At 49.6% G+C, this 25388-nt stretch overlaps 1 protein-coding gene across 24 annotated transcripts in view; it reads right to left on the reverse strand.

Annotated features, from left to right (window-relative positions):
- Positions 1–25388, reverse strand: part of EP400 (E1A binding protein p400) — a 120460-nt gene that overhangs the window by 94618 nt on the left and 454 nt on the right. For 11 of the 24 annotated variants that reach the window (XM_051837614.3, XM_051837606.3, XM_089322933.1 and 8 more), the window contains exons 2-3: positions 12834–14175; positions 11172–11282 (exon numbers count right to left, since the gene is read on the reverse strand). In XM_051837614.3, the coding sequence (XP_051693574.3) occupies positions 11172–11282; positions 12834–14144 (1422 nt within the window). In that variant the 5' untranslated portion in view covers positions 14145–14175. Of the gene's footprint in view, positions 1–11171; positions 11283–12833; positions 14176–17456; positions 17580–23637; positions 24356–25388 lie in introns of those variants that run through there. The other 13 variants (XM_089322930.1, XM_070066262.2, XM_051837621.3 and 10 more) reach the window with 4 other exon arrangements.

Raw genomic sequence — 25388 nt, forward strand, 5'->3', positions numbered from 1 at the left:
CAACTTCATGAATATATTATTGGTAACGACACTGTGGCTTTTAAAATACAAACCAGACTTTAACTAAAAACTATTATTAGAATTCTTTTAAAAAGGAAGAAAAGCTTACATATAGAAAGTACTCTGGCAGGAATTTAATTCTGGGTGCTCATTCTGAGACAATGCTGGCATTGTTTATCCCTGGAAGACTTACTACGATGTACAGGGTGCCCAGAAACTACAACAAGAAAGAGCCAGCCACACACAGCTCATAGAAAGACAACTTAACAGTGTTTCCCCCAAAAGAGAAAGATAGATACAAGTTATTCCAGAGGAAGAAACTAAAATCAGCAAGCACAGCTGGAAATTCCCAGGAAGCAGATTTCTGTGCGAAGTGCAGAAATAAATAATGAATAAACAAACAGTAAACTAACTACAACACAGAACTGAGTGCTCACGCTCAAGAGACAGCGTGGCACCCAAGACAGGGACTATGGTCTTTCCCAGGCCCTTCAACACACAATTGTGTATGGAGAAGGTGGAGCAGCCTGAGGTCTCTCTCTACCCAAGTTCCTAAAAGCCTCTCCATGCTTGACCTTGGCCATAACTGAGAAAAACACAAACAATAAAACCACGTGTGCTTTCTTTTTAAAAAGCGTATGTGTAAACACATTGAGATACACTTTATACCTCTAAACTTCTAAGCACACACATAAAATCATGAACACATACAAAACATAAAAATAATGGCTGAGTTTAGAGTCACAGAGCTATAAAAAATTACTCATTTTCTCTAACATAATAATCATTGAAAAAGACTCACCAATCAGAACAGTTTCATAAAATATAAACAATCAGGCGCCAGCATTTGGCATCGCGATTAAGATGCTGGCTGGAGGGCCCATTGCTGCGGCGTAGCAGGTAAGGCTGCTGCTTGCAGTGCCGGCATCCCACACGGCTGCTGGCTCAAGTCCTGGCTGCTCCATTTCTGATGTAGCTCCCTGCTATGGCCTAGGAACGCAGTGGAAGACTGCCCAAGTGCTTGGGCTCTGGCACCCATGTGGAAGACCCAGAAGAAGCTCCTGACTTTGGATCGGCCCAGCCCCGGCCACTGGGGCCATTTGGGGAGTAAACCAGCAGATGGAAGATCTCTCCCTCTTTCTGTAACTGTTTCTTCTTATTTTGTTTATTTGAAAGACAGAGTTACAGAGAGAGGTAGAGAAAGAAAGAGGTCTTCCATCCTCTGGTTCACTCCCCAGATGGCCGCAACGGCCGGAGCTGCGCCTATCCGAAGCCAGGAGCCAAGAGCTTCTTCTGGGTCTCCCATGTGGGTGCAAGGGCACAACGAGTTGGGCCATCTTCTACTGCCTTCCCAGGCCATAACAGAGAGCTGGATTGGAAGAGGAGCAGCCAGGACTAGAATCAGCACCAATATGGGATGCCGGCGCTTCAGGCCAGGGCTTTAACCCGCTGTGCCACAGTGCCGGTCCTTAACTGTTCTTCCAAAATAAATAAATAAATAAATAAATAAATAACTAAATAATGCTGGTTGGAAAACCTGCATCCCACTTCAGAGTGCCTGGGTTTGAGTCCAGGATCTGCTCCTAATTCCAGCTCCTACTAACGTGCATCTGGGAGGCAGCAGGTAGTCTCTGCCACTCATCAAAGACCCTGACAGAGTTCCTGGCTCCTGGCTTCAGCCTGGCCAGGATTCTCAGTTCTCAATAAAATGGATTATTAGCAACTACTAAGCAAAGAGTTATTTTAAAACCAGCACCAACCGCTGATCTGGGCAGTAAACTAGTGGATGGGAAGTAACTCACTCTCTCTCTCTCTCTCTCTCTCTCTCTGCCTCTTAAATAATGTTTTGCCAGTAGTTAGGACACCCATATACCACTCAGACTACCTGATTTTGATTCCCAGCTCCAGCACCTGACTCCAGTTGCGTGCCAATGCAGACTCCAGTAGGCAGTGGTGACGGCTCAAGTAATGGTGTTCCCGCCACCCTCATGGGAGACCTGAATTACATTTCCGGCCATCACAGGTATTTGGGGAGTGAGTCAGCAGATGGCAACTCTTTGTCTCTGTCTTTCTCTTGCAAGTAACTGTAATACCAATGTTGTTTTGTCTACATGTGACTGTATCCATAACTACCACCTCAAAACCCCCGGAAACAAATTAGCAAATACATAGTACTGAAAATGCAGGATTTACCATGGAATTTAATTAGCACAGATCACTTTATTGCTAAATCCTACAATCGGTTGCAAATAACAAAACTCATCTTGAAATCTTGTCTTACACTCCTTCTGGACTGTACCACTGAGCTGCAAGACCACGCATAACAATGAAACTAGGACCACTACATATGTATAGCAGCACTTTCAGCTAAAACAAATAAACACCACAGAGAAACTTATACAAACTTGATTCATTAATACTAAAAGAATTTTTCCCAGATTATATAAAACTTAAAATTAGAAAAATTGCTAATAAAAAAATTCTAAGTTTTCAATATAATGGATTATTAGCAACCACTAAACAAAGAGTTATTAAAAATAGAACATAAAGAGTATTTGTTTTTTTTTTAAAGATTTATCTTATTTAATTGAGTTACGCAGAGGCAGAGAGAGAGAGAGAGAGAGAGGTCTTCCATCCCATCCAGTGGTTCACTCCCTAGATGGCTGCAACAGCCAGAACTGTGCTGATCTAAAGCCAGGAGCCAGGAGCTTCCTCCAGGTCTCCCACGTGGGTGCAGGGGCTCAAGGACTTGGGCCATCTTCTACTGCTTTCCCAGGCCATAGCAGAGAGCTGGACCGGAAGTGGAGCTGCCAGGACTAGAACCAGCGCCCTTAGGGGATGCAGCACTGCAGGCAGCGGTTTCACCACATCACAGTGCATCTTCAGCACATCACAGTGCTGGCCCCAGAAAGAGTATTTGTTAAATAAAATTTAGGCCGGCACCGCGGCTCACTAGGCTAATCCTCCGCCTAGCGGTGCCGGCACACCGGGTTCTAATCCCGGTCAGGGCGCTGGATTCTGTCCCGGTTGCCCCTCTTCCAGGCCAGCCCTCTGCTGTGGCCAGGGAGTGCAGTGGAGGATGGCCCAGGTGCTTGGGCCCTGCACCCCATGGGAGACCAGGAAAAGCACCTGGCTCCTGGCTCCTGCCATCAGATCAGCGCGGTGTGCCGGCCGCAGCGCGCTGGCCGCGGCGGCCATTGGAGGGTGAACCAACGGCAAAGGAAGACCTTTCTCTGTCTCTCTCTCTCACTGTCCACTCTGCCTGTCAAAAAAAAAAATAAATAAATAAAAATAAATAAATAAAATTTAAAAAGTGCAAGCACAATTATTTCCATTGACATATATGTCATATAATTTAAAACATCATTGGCCGGCGCCGCGGTTCAATAGGCTAATCCTCCGCCTTGCGGCGCCGGCACACCGGGTTCTAGTCCCGGTCAGGGCGCCGGATTCTGTCCCGGTTGCCCCTCTTCCAGGCCAGCTCTCTGCTGTGGCCAGGGAGTGCAGTGGAGGATGGCCCAGGTGCTTGGGCCCTGCACCCCATGGGAGACCAGGAGAAGCACCTGGCTCCTGCCATCGGATCAGCACGGTGCGCCAGCTGCGGCGGCCATTGGAGGGTGAACCAACGGCAAAGGAAGACCTTTCTCTCTCTCTCTCTCACTGTCCACTCTGCCTGTTAAAAAAAAAAAAAAAAAAAAAACAACACCTATCATTGCCGGGGCCAGCGCCGTGGCATAGGTTAATCCCTGGCCTGCAGAGCCGGCATCCCATAATAGACACTGGTTCTAGTCCCAGCAGCTCCTCTTCCGATCCAGCTCTCTGCTATGGCCTGGGAAGGCAGAAGAAGATGGCCCAAGTCCTTGCGCCTCTACACCCGCACGGGAAACTGGGAAGAAACACGTAGCTCCTGGCTTCAGATCAGCGCAGCTCTGGCTGTTGTGGCCATTTGGGGAATGAACCAATGGAAGGAAGACCTTTCTCTATGTCTCTCTCTCTCTCCCTGTCACTGTAACTCTACCTCTCAAATAAAAAAAAATATTAAAAAAAAAACTCATCATTGTATTAGATGGCTGCAGTAGGGATAATTATTCATTTTCTCTAACAGGAAAATGTATGAAAAATATTTTCTACTTAGGATGATTCTTCCTGTAAATAAAATATATCTGTCTGTATTATCTTACAAAAGGAGTCTTCATAAAGTACATGAAAAATGTAATTATGAAAATACTATCATAGATTTCAATTTCTTTGCATCAAAATAAACTTATTTTTCCACAAACTTCTTGAAATGCCCTGCACAGCAGAGAACTCTGAATTTTTCTCCTACAGTTTCACAATCAATATAAATCAGCCAGCATAAAAATTCTACAACTGGTTATAAATAATAAATGCATACTAAGATTATGCCCCCAAAAAGAAAGATGTTTGAGGCCTGCTTGTAACGCTAGCATCCCATATGGGCAATGGTTTGAGTCCCGGCTACCCCACTTCTGATCCAGCTCCCTGCTATGGCTTGGGAAGGCAGTGGAAGAGGGCCAAGTGCTTGGGCCCCTGCACCCGTGTGGGAGCCCTGGCTGGAGTTCCTGGCTCCTGACATCAGCATGGCCCAGCCTCAAACAGCAGATGGAAGGTATCTCTGTCAGTCTGCCTTTCATATAAATAAATAAATAAATAAAAATTTTTAAAAAGGCACAGAGAAATTCATTTAAATAGTGTGATCGCATTCACTGGACAACTCACACAATTTTTCTGTATGTTTGAAACTTTTCATGATACAGAACTGAAAAGGAAAAAGAAAAGTACATTACACAATCACACAAGAACAGCTCTGCCCTGGTGCTCTTCTGTAATCTCTGCCCATCACCATTATGCTGCCAAGTTCACCGGCAGGGACACGCTGTGGCCTCAGCTTATCCCCTTCCACTGACTGCTCTGACACAACCAGTTCTCTCCAGTTCAGGCTCGGAGACAATGCTGCCAGGAGCATCACTCCACCTAAGTTGGGGGACACAGTACCGAGAGGCTGGAGAGATCTCTGGTCACAGGCAACGAACACTGCCCACCATTTCCAGATGATGCTAAGATACTTTCACATGACTTAACCAAGCCGCACTTCCATCAAAAGTGGAGGAGGGGCCTGCATTGTGGCACAGCAGGTTAAGCTGCTGTTTGCAACACAGGCATCCCCTATCAGAGGGCCAGCTGTTCTGTTTTTGATTCAGCTTCCTGCTAATGCACCTGGGAGACAGCAGATGATGGCCCAAAAACGTGGGCCCTTGCATCCATATGGGAAACCCAGATGGAGTTCTTGCCTCCTGGCTTAGGCCTGACCCAGTCCTGGCTGTTACAGACATTGAGGAATAAACCAGCAGAAGGGCCGGCGCCGCGGCTCACTAGGCTAATCCTCCGCCTTGCGGCGCCGGCACACCGGGTTCTAGTCCCGGTCAGGGCGCCGGATTCTGTCCCGGTTGCCCCTCTTCCAGGCCAGCTCTCTGCTGTGGCCAGGGTGTGCAGTGGAGGATGGCCCAGGTGCTTGGGCCCTGCACCCCATGGGAGACCAGGAAAAGCACCTGGCTCCTGGCTCCTGCCATCGGATCAGCGCGGTGCGCCGGCCGCAGCGCGCTGGCCGCGGCGGCCATTGGAGGGTGAACCAACGGCAAAGGAAGACCTTTCTCTCTGTCTCTCTCTCACTGTCCACTCTGCCTGTAAAAAAAAAAAAAAAAAAAAAAACCAGCAGAAGGAAGACCTTTTGTCTTCCTTTGTCTTTAGCCTTGCCTTTCAAATAAATAAATATTTTTTAAAAAAAGTGAATGAAAATTTAGAGCTACAACAACAGCCCATCCAATTTGATTTCTGGACATTCGTTGAGTGCAAAAAGAAGTCCCTGCGCTTTGGGGACTATTTTTTTCTTATGCTGAGAGGCATTCCTTGGGTTGCAATGTCCCACAAGCATCTATCAATGTGACTTATAAACACATTATTATATATCTCCAAGCATTAACAGGAAAGATAACCCACTAATAAATTTTCTGATGATCTCCAACTTACAATTTCTCTTCCACTGTATCAAACTCAGAGTGCCTATATGGCAGAATCAAATTATTACTACCCGCTGAAAGGAACCAGGCTCTTTGAAGAAGTGACTGCCTCTAACGCTGGATCCTAGAACACACACAATGACACACATGCTCTGTGCCAGAAAGACAGGCACTGCAGAAAGTGACTGCTCTAAGGCTGAACCCCAGAACAGACACAAAGAACCACACATGCTCTGTGCAGAAGTGTGCCAAGGCTAGCATGCAAGGGCTTTAAGAGACTGGGTGACCAGAGCATCGAGGCAGGACTGGGAGGAGCAGAGGGGACTCTGGGAGTCTGACACAAAAGCAGCATCTGACAAATTCACCATCCATTTATGACCAATATTGGCATAAATGTGAGTTTCCTTAATATAACAAACATCCACAAAATCCAACCAACACCCTACTTAGTGGTGAAAGACTAAAGGCACCTGAGTGCAGGAAGGTGCGGTGTCTGTCCTCACTTCTCCTGCTCCTTGCTATACTGCAAGTCCTCACCAGTACAATGAAGAAATAAATAAAGAAATAAAAGGCATACAGCTTGGAAAGGAAGAAAATAAATGTTGTTCTATTTGCAACTATGATTCTCAATGTAGAAAATCTCATGGAATGTACAAAGAAAAAAAAGCTACCAAAAAACACAAAACAGAGTTCAGAAGGTTACAGGGGGACCACCATTGCAGCGTAGCAGGTAATGCTGCCGCCTGAAACGTTGACGTCCCACACTGGTACTGGTTCATGGTTCAAGTCTTGGTTGCTCCACTTTCAATCCAGCTCCCTACTAAATGCCTGGGAAAAGCAGAGGAAGATAGCCCAAATACCTGGACTTTTGCAACCCACCTAGGAGACCCAAACGAAGCTCTGGCTCCTGGCTTTGGCCTGGCCCATCCCTGGCTATTGCAACTATATGGGGAGCAGCCAGTGGGTAGAAGAGCTTCTGTCTCTTCCTCTCTCCACAGAACTCTTCCAAATAAATCAATCAGTCTTTAAAAAGGAGGAGGAGGTTGCAGAATAATGTTTCTGTTTACTTGCAGTGAACAGTTAGAAAGCCTGCAAATTTTAAATACTGTTTATAATACCACAAAAGAACTAGAACACCAAGGTATAAATCTGACAAAACAGGGGGCCAGTGCTGTGGCGCAGCAGGTTAATACCCCGGCCTGAAGCACCAGCATGGCCTGCAGCGCCGGCATCACAAAGGGCGCTGGATCGAGCCCTGGCTGTTCCTCTTCCAATCCAGCTCTCTGCTATGGCCTGAGAAAGCAGTAGAAGATGGCCCAAGTCCTTGGGCCCCTGCACCCACGTGGGAGACTGGGAAGAGGCTCCTGGCTCCAGCTTCGGATCAGCGCAGCTCCGACCGTTGCAGCCATCTGGGGAGTGAACCATCGGATGGAAGACCTCTCTCGCTCTCTCTCGCTCTCTCTCTCTCTCTCTCTGCCTCTCTCTCCGTGTAACTCTGATGTTCAAATAAATAAATAAATCTTTATTGCCAAGATGTCCCTTCCCCACAACTGGCCAACAGTCAGCACGATCCCAATCAAAATCCCAGCAGGATGTTCCAGAGATATCAACAAGCTGACTCTGAAATTTATATGAAAAAGGAAGGAACCAGAATGATCAAATCCATTCTGAAACAGAACAACAAATCTGGAGACCTCACCTCCCCACCTCTGGACGTTCCGTAAGACTACAGCACGAGGATAACATGGCACTGACAGAAAGACACAGGGGAGACAGTGCAGAAACAGAACCAGAACCACACAAACAGGATCAACTGAGTCTGGGAAAGACACAAGTCAGTTCGAGGATGTAGGAGGTGTTTTCCAAGAACTCAGGCTGGGTCAACCAAATATTCATAAGCAAAAAAAAAAAAAAAAAAAAAAAAAAAAACTATGTCTGTCATAGGATACAAAACTAAATTCAAAATAGATCATATATTTAACTTTAAAAAACTTCTGGAAGCAGACAGAGAAGAAAATATTTGTGACCTTGGATTAAGAAAAGCCTGATACATAAAAGAAAAAAAAATCAATAAACGATACTCCATCAAAATTTAAAACTTCTGTTCTGTAAAAGACGGTTTTAAAGAAGGAAAAGTGGGGCCAACGTTGTGGCGTAGCAGGTTAAGCCTCCACCTACAATGGCAGCATCTCTCATAGGCACCGGTTCAAGATTTAGCTGCTCTACTTCTGATCCAACTCCCTGCTAAAACACCTTGGAAAGCAGCAGAAGATGGCCCCAGTCCTTGGGCCCCTGAACCTGTGTCGAAGATCCAGAAGAAACTCAATTTGGCCCAGCCCTGGCCACTGTGGCCATTTGGGGAGTGAACTAGTGAATGAAAGATACCTCTCTCTCTCTCTAACTCTACCTTTCAAATACATTAAAATAAATAAATCTTAAAAAAAAAAAAAAAGATAAGGAAAAAAGTCATACACTAATGGGAAATTCTGCAAATCAAATACCTGTCAAAAAATTCTAATACCCACCTCATGCAAAGAACTTTCAAATGCAATAAAACACACCACTCAATAAACAACAGGTGAGATATGAAGAGATGCTTTACCAAAGACAACAGATATCACAAGCACAGCTTTGGTCTTGAGAGACAGTTTCCAACTACCACACACCCATGAGAATGACAAGAAAATTGGTAATAACAAGTACCAGTGTAGCCATTTCTCACAAAGCTGAGCATACAACTAACAACCCAGCCATCCCACCCCAAGTATCTTATCCAAGTGACACGAACGCCAATGTTCACACGTAAAAATCACATGTGACTAGCCCCGGTCGGGGCGCCGGATTCTGTCCCGGTTGCCCCTCTTCCAGTCCAGCTCTCTGCTGTGGCCAGGGAGTGCAGTGGACGATGGCCCAGGTGCTTGGGCCCTGCACCCCATGGGAGACCAGGAGAAGCACCTGGCTCCTGGCTTCGGATCAGCGCAGTGCGCTGGCCGCAGCGGCCATTGGAGGGTGAACCAATGGCAAAAGGAAGACCTTTCTCTCTGTCTCTCTCTCTCACTGTCCATTCTGCCTGTCAAAAAATTAAAAAAAAAAAAAAATCACATGTGAACGTCTGCAGCCTTCTTCATAAATTCCAGAACCGGAAAACAACCCAAACATCCTTCCAGGGTTGACTGAATAAAGAAACCAGGTCCCTTCCCACAACGGAAACCATCCTCAGCACAGAGAACACTGCTGGCCACATCCCACACACACCCTGCTGACCACACGCTGAGAGGCAGCAGTGACTACATTTATGTTCCTTTCTGGAAAAAACACCACCACAGAGAGCAAAGGTCAGGAAGGCCAAGGCCCTGACTCCCAAGGGGTGGCAGAGGGCATCTGCAGGGGATTGATGGGCATAACTCAATGATTAAAACAAAAACATAAGAGTGGAAGAAAAGGAAAGCTCATCACTGCAGTAAATGCAACCAATTAACACAGAAGGAAGGGCGGCGTGAGAAAATTCATTTTGAAATCTTTACGTACCAATGAACTCGGGCAAGATGCATCAATAGTGGGCAAAATCTTAATCAGGTACAGGATATGTACACAGTCTCAAGGCAACATTCCCAAATTACTTATCACTCACAAAATGAAAAATAAGTAACAGTCCAGTGAACAAGCCTAGGGGACACCACCTCGACCACATGCTGAAAAATTGACGTCACCCTTCAAGGGACTCACAGAGACGGGCACAGTGCCACGTCCGGGGTCCTCCCTCACACATGCACGACCCAGTATGGCACCAGGAAACATGAGACAAGCCCACATGAAAGGAAACTCGATAGGGTAACTGGCGCGCACTCATCAAAAATCTCAACCAGCCCAGAGTCAGGGAGAACAATCATGGAAAACCTTCGTAACAGACATCATCAGGACAAGACAAAACCTGAAAAATGAACTGTGGGCGGATAATAAGACTGCAGTACAGCAGAATGTCCTGACTTTGATCACTGCAAGGTAACACCTTACTGACATGAGCTGCAGGATTCAGGGATAAAGGGTCCAGGGCTATGATACGATGTTTAGATGAAAATAATGCAAATGAGGCAACAAATTCACAATCAGTGAATTTAAGTAATGGCTACAAGGGGGAGTTTTCTTGTATAATTATAACTTTAATGTTCATTTAAAACTATATCAAAATTTAAAACACCTAACATCAAAAATATCATCATAATGAAACTACTTTCAAAATCCAGCACAAATACTCCAAAACTACTCATGTTAGACCTGTGCTTGAACATTCCTGGCACTGCCAGTGTAACACTGGGGTGGTCCTGTCTCCTCACCAACCTCCAACCCTGCCCCCAGCCTTAATTCAAGAGGCAGAAAAGCAGAGGGAGCACTTCCATCCACTGATTTACTCCCCAAATGCCCACAACAGCCAGGATTGGGCCAGGCTCCAGCCAGAAGCCAGAAACTCAATCCAGATCTCCCATGTAGGTGGCACGAATCTGACTTGAGCATCACCTGCTGCTTTCCCGCATGCACACCAGCAGGAAGCCACAGGCGTCAGGAGCCACAGCCGGGCACTGCATCCTGGCACTCCACTGCAGGCTGAGCATCTTAACCATGTGTCTTAATTCACTGCCAGGCCAAACACCCACCCATCAGCTTGCATTCCCTTAACATCCATCAGACGTCTGTGCTCCTGATGACCTCAGTGGCGTTTCACTTCAGGACTTCCTTCAGCTACGGAAAATACCAAGCAACCATTTGCTTCAAACTTTTTTTCTTATTCTGCTTTATATTGTTCTCAAAATACAGATAAAAGACACAAGAAAGAACCAACATTTAAAACACAGCACACAACAGTCCTGAGCACAGAGGACTATAAGTATCAGAAGACATGCATGCTAAAAGCTACTGCATTACAGGTGTATGGAAAAAGAACACAGCCAGACCTGTGTTGTCATCTATTCATGCAATTTAATTTAATAATTTTAGATGCAGGAAGGCTTTCTTCTTAAAAATAAGGAATGGGCTCTGGAAAAAAAATGCTAAGAGCAAATAGCGATTGAAGGTTAAAATATCTGGATGGAGGAAAAGTCTGGGATGAGACTACGTTTTAGAACCATCGAAAAGTACCTGAAATGGGTGCTGCGGGGATGAAAAAGCAGCAGAAACATTTGGAGGAAGCTGGGTTGCTATAGCAACGGGAGTACCAGTCTGCCCATCCTTTCCTGTCACAACCTTTACCTGAGAGGAAATATTTTGAGAAAAAAAAGGCAACATAATTTTTAAGACTGCTGGAAATTGTTAGAATTTTACTGACAGCTGACTGATGCTTGTGGTGTTAAAAATGGAAGGTTTGCGCATCAAATCCTGTGAAAGGGCACTGAACTGACAGATTTACAACATAACAATCTGACAACTGCAAATCTTGCAGAAACTCCACTTTAAGTCACAGTGTAATATCCTTAGATTCTGAAACTTTTTTTATTTTTCAAATGTTTTAGATGGTAATGGTAGACGCAAGTCAAGTAACAAAGCCCTGTGACATCACAGGCAGCGTTCTGCTCTCTGTCAGCAGGAAGTCACGGGAAGGGACTAATTCTTCTTTACAAGCAGAGACAGTAGGTGGAGTTTACACACAACACTTGGATACAAACACATACAGAGCACTGAATTTCACTGCTCCGTGGCAACAGAGGTGAAATCCTCAAAGTAATCATAAAAACCTGTTGAAAAACAAAAAATGGTAGATCCTGGAAAGGGTGTTAGAGAAAACATAAAATGGCAAAGCCACACAGGTGCCTCCCTGACGTCAGTGAGGATGGCCTGAGCAGAGACCAGGTTCTGTTCAACAAAACCTGGTGTCTTTGCCAAAGAGCTGACAAGGTTCACACTGCTTCAGCTACATCATCAAACAAGATGAGCTCCACCCACACAGTGTACCACACAACACAAAAGCACAGAGCACAGGGCACTGCAGGACAATCCATTGTCACCCCAGCATTTCAGAAGTACAAATGGAAGAACGCCAGGGGTCACTACAGGGCAGGAAAATCGCAGGGGGGTTATTATGCACCCATTCTAGGCACCCAAAAAGTGTACTATCTAAGTGATTCTCTTAAATATCACTAATAGGTATTTGGAAAAGTGTGAGTTTAAAATACGATCTCAAATCTAAGACTATACCTAAATATTGAAAAAAAACTCAAACATAGTTTTTTATCGTAACTGTATTTTTTAATTATGAAGATCCCCTATAAATATATCCAGTGATCTGTAATTATTGCTGGTGCCATATAAAAAGTTGGTGACTTAAATCCCTTATTTATAAACCATGTTGACAATGCTCTTATGAATGGACCCAGAGAAGTAAAATGTGAAACCTGGACAACCAGCAAAGCAGTGCAAGTTCACACTCTAGGCAGAGCCTTCTCTGCCTCCTGCGGCAGGGCCTGTGGCAGCTGTCTGTCATTGACAGCCAGTGGCACAAGCCAAGACAAAAGGGGAAAACTGAGTGTTCTGAGCTGAGCCGAATCCTGGGTTCTCAGTCAAAACAGCTGGGTACTGAACATGCACCACTGACAGCACCGCTCTCCGCTCCCTCCTGGCACTCTGCTGCCTGGAACAGCTCCTGCTTCCAGGAAAGAGAACAGCAGAGACGTCTTCAGTTCTGCTCAGGATCAAGTCCTTAGGAAAACAAAACCTTAAAAATACCTAAGGCTCACAAACATGTTTCACCTGTTGGTGCAAGGACTCTCATCTGCCTACCAGAGATCACTGAACGCTGTTCCTTACCTCATCATTGATAACCTCAGATTTCTCTTCCTCCTCTTCGTCTTCCTCCTCCTCTTCTTCAATGTCCAAATCGTTTTGCCTAAGATACGCTTGTAAAGGGGCATAATGCTTCTTCTTGAACGCTAAGAAATCCATCATGTTCCCTTGCAGATGTTGTAAGAAGAACAGTTCGATCAAGTACTCCTTGAAGGCCTCCCTCAGAGCCTCCATCTCCTTGTGGTGATAGTCCAGGCACTGCTTCCGCATCTGCGCCAGCTCCTGCGAGGCTGGGGGGATCTCCTCTAACTTCTTTGGAGCCTTCTTCATGCCTGTACTGCCCGCAGATGTGAGGGGCAGACTGGACAGGCCCGGGGGCACAGAGGTTCTGGAAGGGCTGGTGGGTGGCGGTGGGGAGGTCATCCCAAAGGCTGGCGCCCCCCCAACCCCGGGGAGCAGCACTCCTGGGGTCCTCTCGAACCCCAGGGGCCTGCTCAGCGGCGGCCCCTGCAGCACCTGCTGCTGCTGCTGCTGGATCAGCTGGCCCTGGAGGATGCTGCTGATCTGAGGTGGCAGGCTCGCCGTGGCCATGTGGCTTGGGCTTGCCAGCGACTGCAGGCCAGCACCCCCTGCAGCCGCAGGGCTCTGGGGGCCCAGATGGTGGACGGTGCCTCCCGACTGAGTGTGAGGCTGGGAGAGTCTCCTCTCCCGGACTGCGATGGGCGTCCCCGCGTGCTGGAGCTGCACCTGGGCGCCCTGGGCGATCTGGGCAAGCCCCGAGCCATCCTGAAACACAAAATGCCCAGCACTGGAGGGGCTCAGGCTGATCTGCCTGACGAGCACACTGGCATCCACAAAGCCTGCCGTGGGGCTGCCACTGCAGAGGCCCAGCCCGGGCCCCGGGGCACCCGCACGTACACTCTGTAGGGCTGGCCCCGGCCCCGGGCTGGGCTGCGTGGGGCTCTGGGTCTGCACCTGCTGGGACAGGGGAGAAGTGACCTGAATGTACGACGGAGACCCGTGATCAAAGCGCCTCGGCTGGGTACCAAACTGGAAGCCTGGAGAGGTGGGGCTGGGAAGCGGCAGAGGGGCCAGCGTGATCTGCTGGTTTCCTCCAACGACGGGGCCCACGTTCTGCAGGGTGATGTTCACGTTCTGCCCAGCCACGGGACTCCTACTCATCAGCTGCTGTATCTGGTACCCAGGGGACTGGGGTGCGGCGGGGGACGGGGGCAGGTTCGGGTGGGCCACCTGCTCTTCTTCGCTGCCAGGGAAGGACCGGGGCCTCTGCGGCTGATGCTGGGCACCCTGGGAGCCGCCGCCATGGTGCATCATCACCTCCCTTGCTATCCCGCGGAACGTTCTCCTACAAGATCAAAATGAAGATCACGTTACTTGAAGGTAGATAGAATCGCTGATCACCACTCAGAATGATTACCATTGAACGGCTCTGAAAAGATCCTTTGAAAGCATGCTTCCACTGGCGTCCGATACACAGCGAGCATCTTACTGAGTCGAGCAATGCACACAGACAGCACTGGAGACCGTCCCCTTGAATACTGACGAGAACTGTGTCCTCTTCAGCTGTGCCCAGGGCCCAGGACTGAGCCTGGCAGGAAAGGGTGGGCCACCCAACCAGGAACCGTAGCTCACAGCAATCACTGGGACCACACCAGCCCACACCTCACAGCCACCCTGGGACAGGTCCTAATCCTGCCCCACTTGAGTCACAGGAGTTTGTGAGTTGTACATGGCCAGGTCAGCAGCAGCCAGAACAGGAAGGGTCTGACCCCGGCTCCCACTCCAACAGAGCTGCCACTGGGCTGCGGAGGCACTGGGTGCCCACTGCCAGACGAGGTGTGCAGTCCTCTGTCTCCCTTGCACAGCTTCCTGGCCATCAAGGGCAAAGGCAAAGGCTCTCTTTGTGAACGCAGCTCACACACTAGCCTGACCATGTGTGCAGCTCGTGCTGCTGCCAACAGCAGAGGCGCAGGGAAACGGCCCTCAGCCTGAGGAAGCTGCTGGCTAGCCCACAGGCCAGGCTGAAAAACAAAATGAAGTCCTGGGGCAGGGACAGGAGCTGGTCTCACACCTCCCTGTTCACTACCAGAGCACAGAAGAATGGAGACTCTAAGAAGAGCTCAGAGGGACCCCATGTTCTCTCTAAAGGATGCCCTACAGGGGACTGCAAGCACATTCAAGCAGGCTCAAACCCCCAGAACTGGCTTTGCACGTGATGGGAGAATATAAGTGACCTGCTGAGGGACAGGGTGAAGGAGACAGAGCACCAAGGGTAATTCTGAGGTGAGACGGAGTTGGACCCAGCCAAGTACATGCAGTGCATCCACTGGAGAGGAGAGGACTGAAGATACACTGCTGCCCTCAGACTCTGGCTCCTGCTGTCCTGCGTTTCTCCCAAGAGAAACAACAGTGCAACGCAACAGCAGATGGCATTCCGCTCACCAGGGATCCAAGAGGATCTTGGATCTCAGAGGAGAGGTAGGGACCAAAAAGACCAAGGTCTCATATAAAGGAAGCAGCTGCTGCTTGGACCCACCTGACAAAGGAGTAAAAACCCCTCCAAGTTCTAAAGAGACGTACAGGGAGAAAAATGGAATCCTGATGGCCCAACTCAGCACTGACCCAGTGAATAGGAAGCCACAACACTTAGAACGCTGCTGGCACCAGGGCCCACTGCAGCTGAAGGCTATCACAGGAACCCCTCAAGCCCCAGTTGGCACAACCAGCTCTGCATCACCTGGGTTCCTGCCACCCACGCTAGCTGGACAGTGATCAAAGAGCCTCTTCTTGCTCTCTGAAGACAAGCAGGAGCCCCTTTTGATCGTAGAGAAACTACCGCTTATCTCAATGAGAAAATAAACAGATTACAAGAAAAAAAGAAAGAAATCATGAATCTGAAGAAGCAACCACAACTACAAGGCTCTTCCAGCTCAGGCCTTGGATGAAATACAGACAGGAAGCCAGAAGCCCCAGAAGCACCAGCACTGTAGCTCAGCAGGCTGTGGTGCCGGCATCCCCTATGGGCACCGGTTCAAGTCCCGGCTGCTCCACTTTGGATCCAGCTCCCTGCTAATACACCTGGGAAAGCAGTGAAAGATGGTCCAAGTCCTTGGGCCCCTGTACCAACATGGGAGACCCAATATGATATGGCCAAGCTCTGGCCGTTGCAGCCATTAAGGGAGTGAGCCAGCAGATGAAAGATTCCCTCTCCTAACACTATCAAAATAAATAAATAGATATTAAAGCAAAAACCAACAAACACAAAGCTCGAGCACGGCAGCGGGTTAGGCTGCCCCCGTTCCACAGCACAGTGCCTGGGATGGAGTCCTGCCTCCATTTCCAGTGGCGCTTCCTGCTAGTGTGCCCCCGGGGAGGCAGCAGGAGATGGCTCAAGTACTTAGGTCCCTGCCATCCACATGGGAAACCCAAGTGGAGTTCCTGATTCCTGGTTTTGGCCTGGCCTAGCCCCAGCTATTGTGGGCATTTGGGAAGTGAACCAGCACATGGAAGATCTCCCCCAACCCTGCCCTGTCTGCCTTTCAAATAAATAAAAGCTTAAATATATTTTAAAAATAACAGCTCCAGAATTTTTGAGTGTGTATTCCTGGCACACAGGAAGCAGCAGGTGCGGGAGGCAGCACAAACTGCAGCCAACACCAGAGGGAGGACCTGCAACAAGAGCCCCAGCCAGCCAGCGACTAGGGCCACACCACCAGAGGGCACATAACCTTGCTTTTTATTTTCAAATCAAGGTTTTGATTTTTGAAGTAAGTATCGTGAGGGGAGAATAATAAGGAGATGGGACAAATGCAGAAAACACTGCTGTAGGGTGCATTTAGGGTTATTCCCTTAGAACACCTGCCCAGAACATCACAGGCAGTCAGCAAGCAACAGCAGTGGGCAGTGACTCACTCAACAAGGGAGGCGATAACGGAGATGAAAAGCATTATGTGAGGCCAACAGATTGGTACCTTGGGGAAATCAACGTAAAATCTCATCACGGGGACTGGCGTCATGATGTTGCAAGTAAAGCTGCTGCCCGTGATGTCGGCATCCCAATATGGGCACTAGTTCAAGTCCCAGCCATTCCTCTTCCTATCCAGCCCCCTGTGCCTGGGAACGCAGTGGCGGATGGCTCAAGTGCTTAGGCCCTTGTACCCACATAGGAGACCCAGAAGCAGCTCCTTGCCCCTTGGCTCCAGCCCTGGGGCCACTGCAGCTATATGGGGAATGAACCAGTGGATGAAGATCGTTCTGTCTCTGCCTCCCCCACACCCTGTAACTGTGCCTTTCAATTAAATACACACACACACACAAAGTTCATAACAAGAGAAAAACATCTACTTAAGTAGCTCAGAATGCAAAGTCCAGCCCTGCTACCCAGATGAAAATCAGTATTGTCTCCCCTGTGCTTGGCCAAGGCATTAACTCAGACAACTGGGACTCACAGACACCACCAATGGGAAACGGGCAAGAGCATGGAGGGGGTGCCACATACTGCAAAGTGGTCCACGAGCCGAAACACACCTAGCAAAAGCAGATCACGGTGCTGCAAGTGGAAGGAATCCATGTGACCCAATGACCCTTTTACACAGTAACTCTGAAATAAGTCCTAAGAAAATTCACCTAGGGGCTGGCACTGTGGCATAATGGGTAAAGCCTCCGCCGGCACTGCTGGCAACTCATGGGGGCACCAGTTTGAGTCCCGGCTGTTCCACTTCTGGTCCAGCTCTCTGCTATGGCCTGAGAAAGCAGAAGATGGCCCAAATCCTTGGGTCCCTGCACCCATGTGGGAGACCTGGAAGACGCTCCTGGCTTCAGATCGGCCCAGCTCTGTCCATTGCAGCCATCTGGGGAGTGAACCAGTGGACGGAAGATCTCTTTCTCTCTTTCTGCCTCTCTGTAACTCTGCCTTTCAAATAAATAAATAAATCTTAAAAAAAGAAAGAAAGAAAGAAAGAAAGAAAATTAACCTATCAATTAAAAATATTTGCTCATGAAATATATTCATGGCAGAATACCATGTTAAAAGCAAAAATAACCAGAAATGTTCAATGTTCAAGTTCTAGATGGAGAACATATAGTAAAAATGGAAAGGGTTCAAACTGGTGGCCGTTGGTGCTGTGATTTTTCCACACTAGTTGGAAAAATCAGAAGGCCTGATAAAGTACTAACGTGCACCCTGGAAGGCAGCAAATGACAGAGCAAGTATGTCAGGTCCTGCTACCCACATGGAAGACCCAGATGGAATTACTGGCTCCTGGCTTCAGGCTGGCCCAGACCTGGCTGCTGGCATTTGATGGCACAATTTTCTCTCTTTCAAAAAAATTAAAAACTGTTCAGATGTATGACTATGCATGGATTTCAAATTACTTTTGCAAAGTGATGTTTTGAGAGTCAGACAGAACATCCACAGGGCTGGGCTGAGCTGGACCAAAGACAGGAGCCAGGAACTCAGTCCACAGGCCCCACATGTGTGCTGGGACTCTTACTTGAGTCACCAGTGCTTGCTTCCAGGGTGTACACGTTCAAGAAGCCAGAGTCAGGAGATGGAGCTGGGTATCAGACTCAGGCACCCTGACACAGTGCGTGGGCCTCTTGACAGGGGTCTTAACCACTATGCCAAATGCCTGCCCCAAAGCCACCATTTAGCTCCATTTTCTTCATTAATTTTTTGAGGTACCCTCATAATATTAAGTGAAAAAAGGACACCAATTGTACAACCTTATCATTACTACAGTAAAAAAATATTTCCAGGGGCTGGTGTCTAGCCTACCATTAAGATGCCTACAACCCACACTAGAGAGCTAGGGTTCCAGCTCCTAACTCCAGCTTCCTGGGGGGCAATGGTGAAGGCTCAAGGAACTGGGTTCCTTCTAACCACGTGGGAGACCTGGAGTGATTTCCCGCTCCTGGTTTCAGCCTGGCCCAGTCCGAGCTTTTGCCAGCATTTGGGGAGTAAATCAACAGGTGGGCGCTTTTTCTCTCCTTTCTGTCTCTGTCTCTAATAAATTAAAACTTAACAAAAAACTTCACTGAAACATAGGAAGGTACTAATACTGACCTTCTTCACCTGATGGACAGCAACAAACTTGGAACACACACAACAGCACACAACTCAGCAATACCACTGAGGGAGCTGCTGACACACCCAACACCACACAAGATGCCAAGAGACAGAAGCCAGACCAAAGACTCCATGCTGTGTGCATCATGACATGCTACTCTGGAAGAGGCAAAAACCACAGCAACAGAGGTTAGGTTAGAACCTGACAGTATGGAAGGAGCTGACCAGAAAGGAAGGATTCTGGGGGTGTGGAACTATTTTTAAAGCATGATTTGGGGGGTCAATGCTGTAGCACAGAAGGTTCAGCCACCACCTGTAGTGCTGGCACCACAAATGGGTAAAGGTTCAAGTCCCCGCCACTCTACTTCCAATCCAGTGCCCTGCTAATGAACCTGGGAAAGCAGCAGAAGATGGCCAAAGTCTTTGGGCCCCTGTACCCATGTGGGAGACTCAGAAGAAGCTCCTGACTTCAGCCTGGCCCTGCCCCAGCCATTGCAGCCATTTGAGGAGTGAACCAGTGGATGGAAGATCCCTCTCTCTCCCCCAACAACTAGAAGATCCTCCTCTCCCTCTCTCTCTCCCTCCCCCTCTCTCCCCCCTTCCTCCTGTCTCTTTCAAATAAATAAATTTTAAAAAATAAATAAATAAAACAGCTTGTTTTGTGGGGCTTGCACAATGGGTTAAGTTGCTGCCTGCAGAGCCGGCACTCTGGTGAAGTGGGTAAAGCCACTGCCTGCAGTGCCAGCATCCCATATGGGTACCAGTTCGAGTCCTGGCTGCTCCACTCTTGATCCAGCTTTCTGCTGTGGTCTGGGAAAACAGTGGAGGATGGCCCAATTGCTTGGGCCCCTGCACCCACGTGGAATACTTGGAAAAAATTCCTGGCTCCTGGTTTCGAATCGGCACAGCTCTAGCCATTGCGGCCATTTGGAGAGTGAACCAGAGAATGGAAGACCTCTCTCTCTCTCTCTCTCTGCCTCTGCCTCTCTTTCTCTGTGTAACTCCGTCAAACAAACAAAAAAAAGATGAAGAAGAAGAAAACAATTTGAGATGACACAAGATGAATGTGTTTGGCAAAACTTAACAGAACTGCACAATGAAATGCATGAACTTACACTTCAATTTTTTTTAAAGAAATGGTTCCTGACCTAAGTGAGCTTATAACCAACTGACAGAAACATACAATCAATCGTAAAGAAGTTATTTAACACCCAATGGACAGCTAAGCTATTGCCAATGGCTAAACAACTTTTAAAATTGGCTATCTTTCTAATTTTAATTCATCTTTCTACAGAGTTGCTGCTTCATATTCTCACTCACTCCTGAAAACCAGAGGAGGCAAAATGGCAGAGCTGATAAATGGCTGTGTGGGGTTAAGATGCATGCAACTGGAGGCGGACACCAGGTTCCCGCCACCCAACACCGCCGAGGGTCTGGAGCCCACCAGCAGGCCGGTGCTGCAGGTTCCAGACTGTTTTCTGAGAAGGCGACTCGGGAAGCTCGGCCATTACGGAGGCAGAATGCCATCTGCACCCAGGGCAGCCCCACCACGAGGACCTCACCTCCCTCCACTCCCCACACGCAGCCTCTCTTCTTCTGAGCAGAGCCGAGCTCCAGAACCACTCTCCCCACAGAATGCACCCCGCCTCTCCACCCAAGACACACTCGGGGCTGTTTCCAGGCCATCTTTGTGCCCCCCCTCCAGTAACCCACAGACCCATACAAACGGAACTACCCCCACCGAAGGGAGTTTTTAAAAAAGTTTAAACATATCATAAGCATTGCTTTCACTTACTTGGAAATTCACTGTGAAGTGTTTTGTTTTGTTTTGTTAGATAGAGTTAGACAGTGAAAGAGAGAGACAGAAAGGTCTTCCTTCCATTGGTTCACCCCCCAAATGGCCACTACGGCCGGAGCTACGCCGATCCGAAGCCAGGAGCCAGCCATGTGCTTCCTCCCTTCTCCCATGCGGGTTCAGGGGCCCAAGCACTTGGGCCATCCTCCACTGCCTTCCCGGGCCACAGCAGAGAGCTGGACTGGAAGAGGAGCAACTGGGACTAGAACCGGAGCCCACATGGGATGCCGGTGCCGCAGGCAGAGGATTAACCAAGTGAGCCACGGCGCCGGCCCTACTGTGAAGTTTTTAAAATACTGACGGATGGAGAGATGTGACAAAGCAGGCACACTGAAATGTCAACAGAAACTGGGGGTAGTCCAAATGTTCACTGTGGAACTGTCAGTATGCTACTGTCTTTGAAGTTGTCCACCTGAGAATGCTACAACAAGAAGTACTTTCTATATAAGCTGGTAACTTCAGGGCTGGCATGGAGGCACTGTAACATGGACAGCCTGTATCTGAGCACCACTTCAAGTCCTGGCTGCTCCACTTCCTATCCAGCTCTCTGCCAATGCATCTGGGAAGGCAACAGCAGATGGGACCCTGCCACCTATGTGGGAGACCAGGACAGAGTTCCTGGTTCCCAACATCAGCCTGGCCCAGACTTGGCCATCTGGGAAATGAAACAGCCGATAAAAGCACTCACAAGCTTGCTCCTTTGCTCTGTGTGTCTGTGTGTCTGTGTGTGTGTGTGTGACTCTGCCTTCCAAATAAATAAATCCTTAAAAAAAAAAAAACTAGGCAGGCGCCGCGGCTCACTAGGCTAATCCTCCGCCTAGCGGCGCCGGCACACCAGGTTCTAGTCCCAGTCAGGGCGCCGGATTCTGTCCCGGTTGCCCCTCTTCCAGGCCAGCTCTCTGCTGTGGCCAGGGTGTGCAGTGGAGGATGGCTCAGGTGCTTGGGCCCTGCACCCCATGGGAGACCAGGAAAAGCACCTGGCTCCTGGCTCCTGCCATCGGATCAGCGCGGTGCGCCGGCCGCAGCGCGCCGCGCCGGCCGCAGCGCGCCAACCGCGGCGGCCATTGGAGGGTGAACCAACGGCAAAGGAAGACCTTTCTCTCTGTCTCTCTCTCTCACTGTCCACTCTGCCTGTCAAAAAATAAAAAAAATAAAAATAAATAAATATATATAAAAAAAAAAACTATTAGAAAATAAAGGGGCTGGCGCTGTGGCATAGTGGGTAAATCTACCACCTGCAGTGCTGGCATCCCATATGGGCACTGGTTCGAGACCCAGATGCTCTACTTTCGATCCAGCTCTCTGCTATGGCCTGGGAAAGCAGTTGGAGATTGCCCCAAGTCCTTAGGACCCTGCACCCACGTGGGAGACCCAGAAGAAGCTCCTGGCTCCTGGCTTCAGTTCCACACAGCTCTGGCCATTGTGGCCAATTGGGGAGTGAACCAGCGGATGGAAGACCTCTCTCTAACTCTCTGCCTCTCTCTGTGTGTAACTCTTTCAAATAAATAAATCCTTAAAAAAAAAAAAAAAAGGAAGAAAACAAAAACACATGGCAATATCAAGTATCCTGTATCAAAAAGCTAATAACAAAAGATCTATACGAGAACCATTCAGTCTTCTCTCACCAGGAGTTTATTAAGGTTCCTATTGTAAGTTCCAAATGACACAAAAAGGGTTAAACTGTGGGGCAGGTGACGTGGTGCAGCAGGCTGACTGCCACTCGGGATGCGGCATCCTATCTCACATCAGAGTGCCTCATTTGAGTTCTAGCTTCCTGCTAATGTGCGCCCTGGGAGGTAGCAGGTGATGACTCAAGTACTTGGGCCCTTGCCATCCAAGTGGGAGATCCATGTGGAGTTCCTGGATCCTAATATTAGTATGGCCCAGTCCTAGCTGTTGCAAGCGTATGAGGAGTGAACAACCAGATGGTGGACTTCTGCCTGTCCTTCCTTCTCTCTGTCACTACGCCTCTCAAATAGATAAATACACTTTAAAAAAAAAAAATGTCCAGGTTCATCACACTGTGTTATTAAAGAGAACCACCAACTACAGTCAGGTGCTGAGGTCAACAGGAAAATCTGCACCCAGTATCTCCCCAGAGTTTTAGAATCACAGAGGTGGGAACAGGTCTTCCACCCTGTGGGCCAACCCTGTACTAGACTAGGTGGGATCCATTTCAGCTTGAGAGAGAAGTTCAAGAAAAATGGAAGTGGGGCTGATGTTGTGAGGCAGTAGGCTAGGCCACCACCTGCAAGGCCAGCAGCCCATATCAGAGCACCAGTTTGAGTCCTGGCTGCTTCACAATCCTTAAGTTTTTTTGTTTTTTTTAAGATTTATTTATTTATTTGAAAGTCAGAGTTACACAGAGAGAGGAGAGGCAGAGAGACAGAGAGAGAGATCTTCCATCCGATGGTTCACTCCCCAATTGGCCGCAATGGCTGCAGCTGCACCGATCTGAAGCCAGGAGCCAGGAGCTTCTTCTGGGTCTCCCACTTGGGTGCAGAGCCCAAGGACTTGGGCCATCTTCTACTGCTTTCCCAGGCCATAGCAGAGAGCTGGATCGGAAGTGAAGCAGCCGGGTCTCGAACCGGCGCCCATATGGGATGCCAGTGCTTCAGGCCAGGGCATTAACCCGCTGCACCACATTCAAGACAGCTCTCTGATAAGGTACTTAGGAAAGCAGCAAAGATGGCCCAATTGCTTGAGCCCCTGCTGCCCATGTGGGAGTTTCAGGTTCCAACCAACAGACAGAAGATCTCTTTCAATGCCTCTGTCATTCATACTACCTTTCAAATAAATAAAAAATTTAAAAAAGGAAAAGAAGAAAGAAAAACAGAAGTGCTTCAACAAATAGCAAGTAATAAAGTTGCCGGTCCTCAACTCACCGTCCTACTGCCGTTTCTCCATCTTTTTCCACTGTCCCCCAGTGACATGTGTCGGAGCTTTTCTCCTAACGAACCCCAGGAAGCTCTACCTCCGCCCTGAGGCCACAGACCACTATAAAAGAACCCATTTTCACCCCCTTGTGAGAGACACTGCCCTTGGTGGGGGTCCTGGGAGGGGGTCAGCAGTAGTGGGAACATCTCACGATGGGGAGGCACACAGCAACACCTGGAGACAGAGCAAACCGGATGGAAGGAGGGACACAGCGTGCGCACCCGCACCACGGGGTAGCACTCAGCACCCAACAGGTGGACTCGCGTCCTGTGCGAAGAGCCAGGTGACTTCCTTTACACAGCATCCTGGAAAATGACGGGAATCCAGAGACAGGCGTCGGCGGTCACCAAGGGCCGAAGGGAGGACTCAACTGCAATGGCAGCACGAGGGGACCTCCTGGGGAGAGGGAGCCGTTTCCTTTGATTGTGGGGAAAATCACAACAGCTGTCAAACTTCCCAGAATTGTACACCAAAGTGAACCCCACTATACGTCAATGAAAAAACAAAACTGCTGAGGTGGGGGCGCTGTGCTAAAGCGGACCAGAAGGCTTTAGAGGGGAGCTGGACTAAAGAAGGCACTCCGACACGGGTGTGGTGTGCCAGGCAGGGACTTAACTGCCGGGCCAAATGCCCAAAAAGCGGCACTCTGGGCAGGGAGGATCCAGCCTGGACACCGCGCCACGGCATGTGCAGCCGGCACACGGGGCGGAACCACACGGAGCTGTGAGGCCGGCTGCGGCAGCAGAAGCGACAGAGCAGTGTCAGGGCCAGGGGAGGGGGCAAAGGCTGCTACCACGGGGACCCGGCGGTGTGGCTGCGCCAGGGGAGGCGACACTGGCTCAGGCGAAGCGCGGAAAGGAAGCAGCGGCATGGAGGACACAAGCTTCCCAGTTCCGGAACAAAAGGGCAGTGGGAGGGGAACACGGGATCCAGACGCGCCCGCCGATGGGGGAGACTCGGAGGAGAAGGAAGCCACGGAAGCATCACTCGGACCCAGCGCCGGCAGCCGCGCGCCCTCACACAGCGACGGCGTTCCCAGAGCACGGACACTGACCTACAGTCCCATCTGCTTATTAACGACCTGGTAGACCCGGGGCCCCGGGTCAGGGTGCTCACCCCTGCGTAGCACGAGAGTTCCAGTTTCTACGAGACCGTCTTTCCCCAGCCACACGGTACGTGGGCATACACCACCCCCACCACCACCACCAAAAAAAGCAAAAGTCACTTTACTACACAAACTCTGCGACACGGCCGTCATACGGCGCAAGTGCAGAACCAACCTCCTCGCAATCCCAGGGACACGGCCCGCTAGCATGGGGACAGCCGCCTCAACTCGCCGGCGGGGCGTCCGGCTCCGACCCACCGCACCCTCCCCACCTGGCGCCCCGCCTCAGCAAGGCGCCCGTGCAGCCTTAAGGACCCGGCGGGCGGGCGAGCAGCCCGCAGCCCGCAGCCCGCAGCCCGCAGCCCGCAGCCCGCGCCGGCCTCCTGCCCGAGCGCCCGGGAGGCAGCCGGCGGCCTCTGGCGGCCGCGTCCCTGCCGCCCACGCGGGGTCCCGGCTCCGCCCCGGCCCCGGGGGCTGCGCGCACGGGGGCGGGCCGGAGGGGAGACCTCGGCGGCCCCCGCCTCCGGCGACGACCGCGCCGCGGGCCCCCGCAGGGCAAACGGTCCGGGCCGGCGGCCGCCCCGCTCGCCCTCG

Source organism: Oryctolagus cuniculus, chromosome 21 (assembly GCF_051225735.1).
Source record: "Oryctolagus cuniculus isolate XC-2025 breed Fujian yellow rabbit chromosome 21, ASM5122573v1, whole genome shotgun sequence".
In the NCBI taxonomy this organism is placed as follows: domain Eukaryota; kingdom Metazoa; phylum Chordata; class Mammalia; order Lagomorpha; family Leporidae; genus Oryctolagus; species Oryctolagus cuniculus.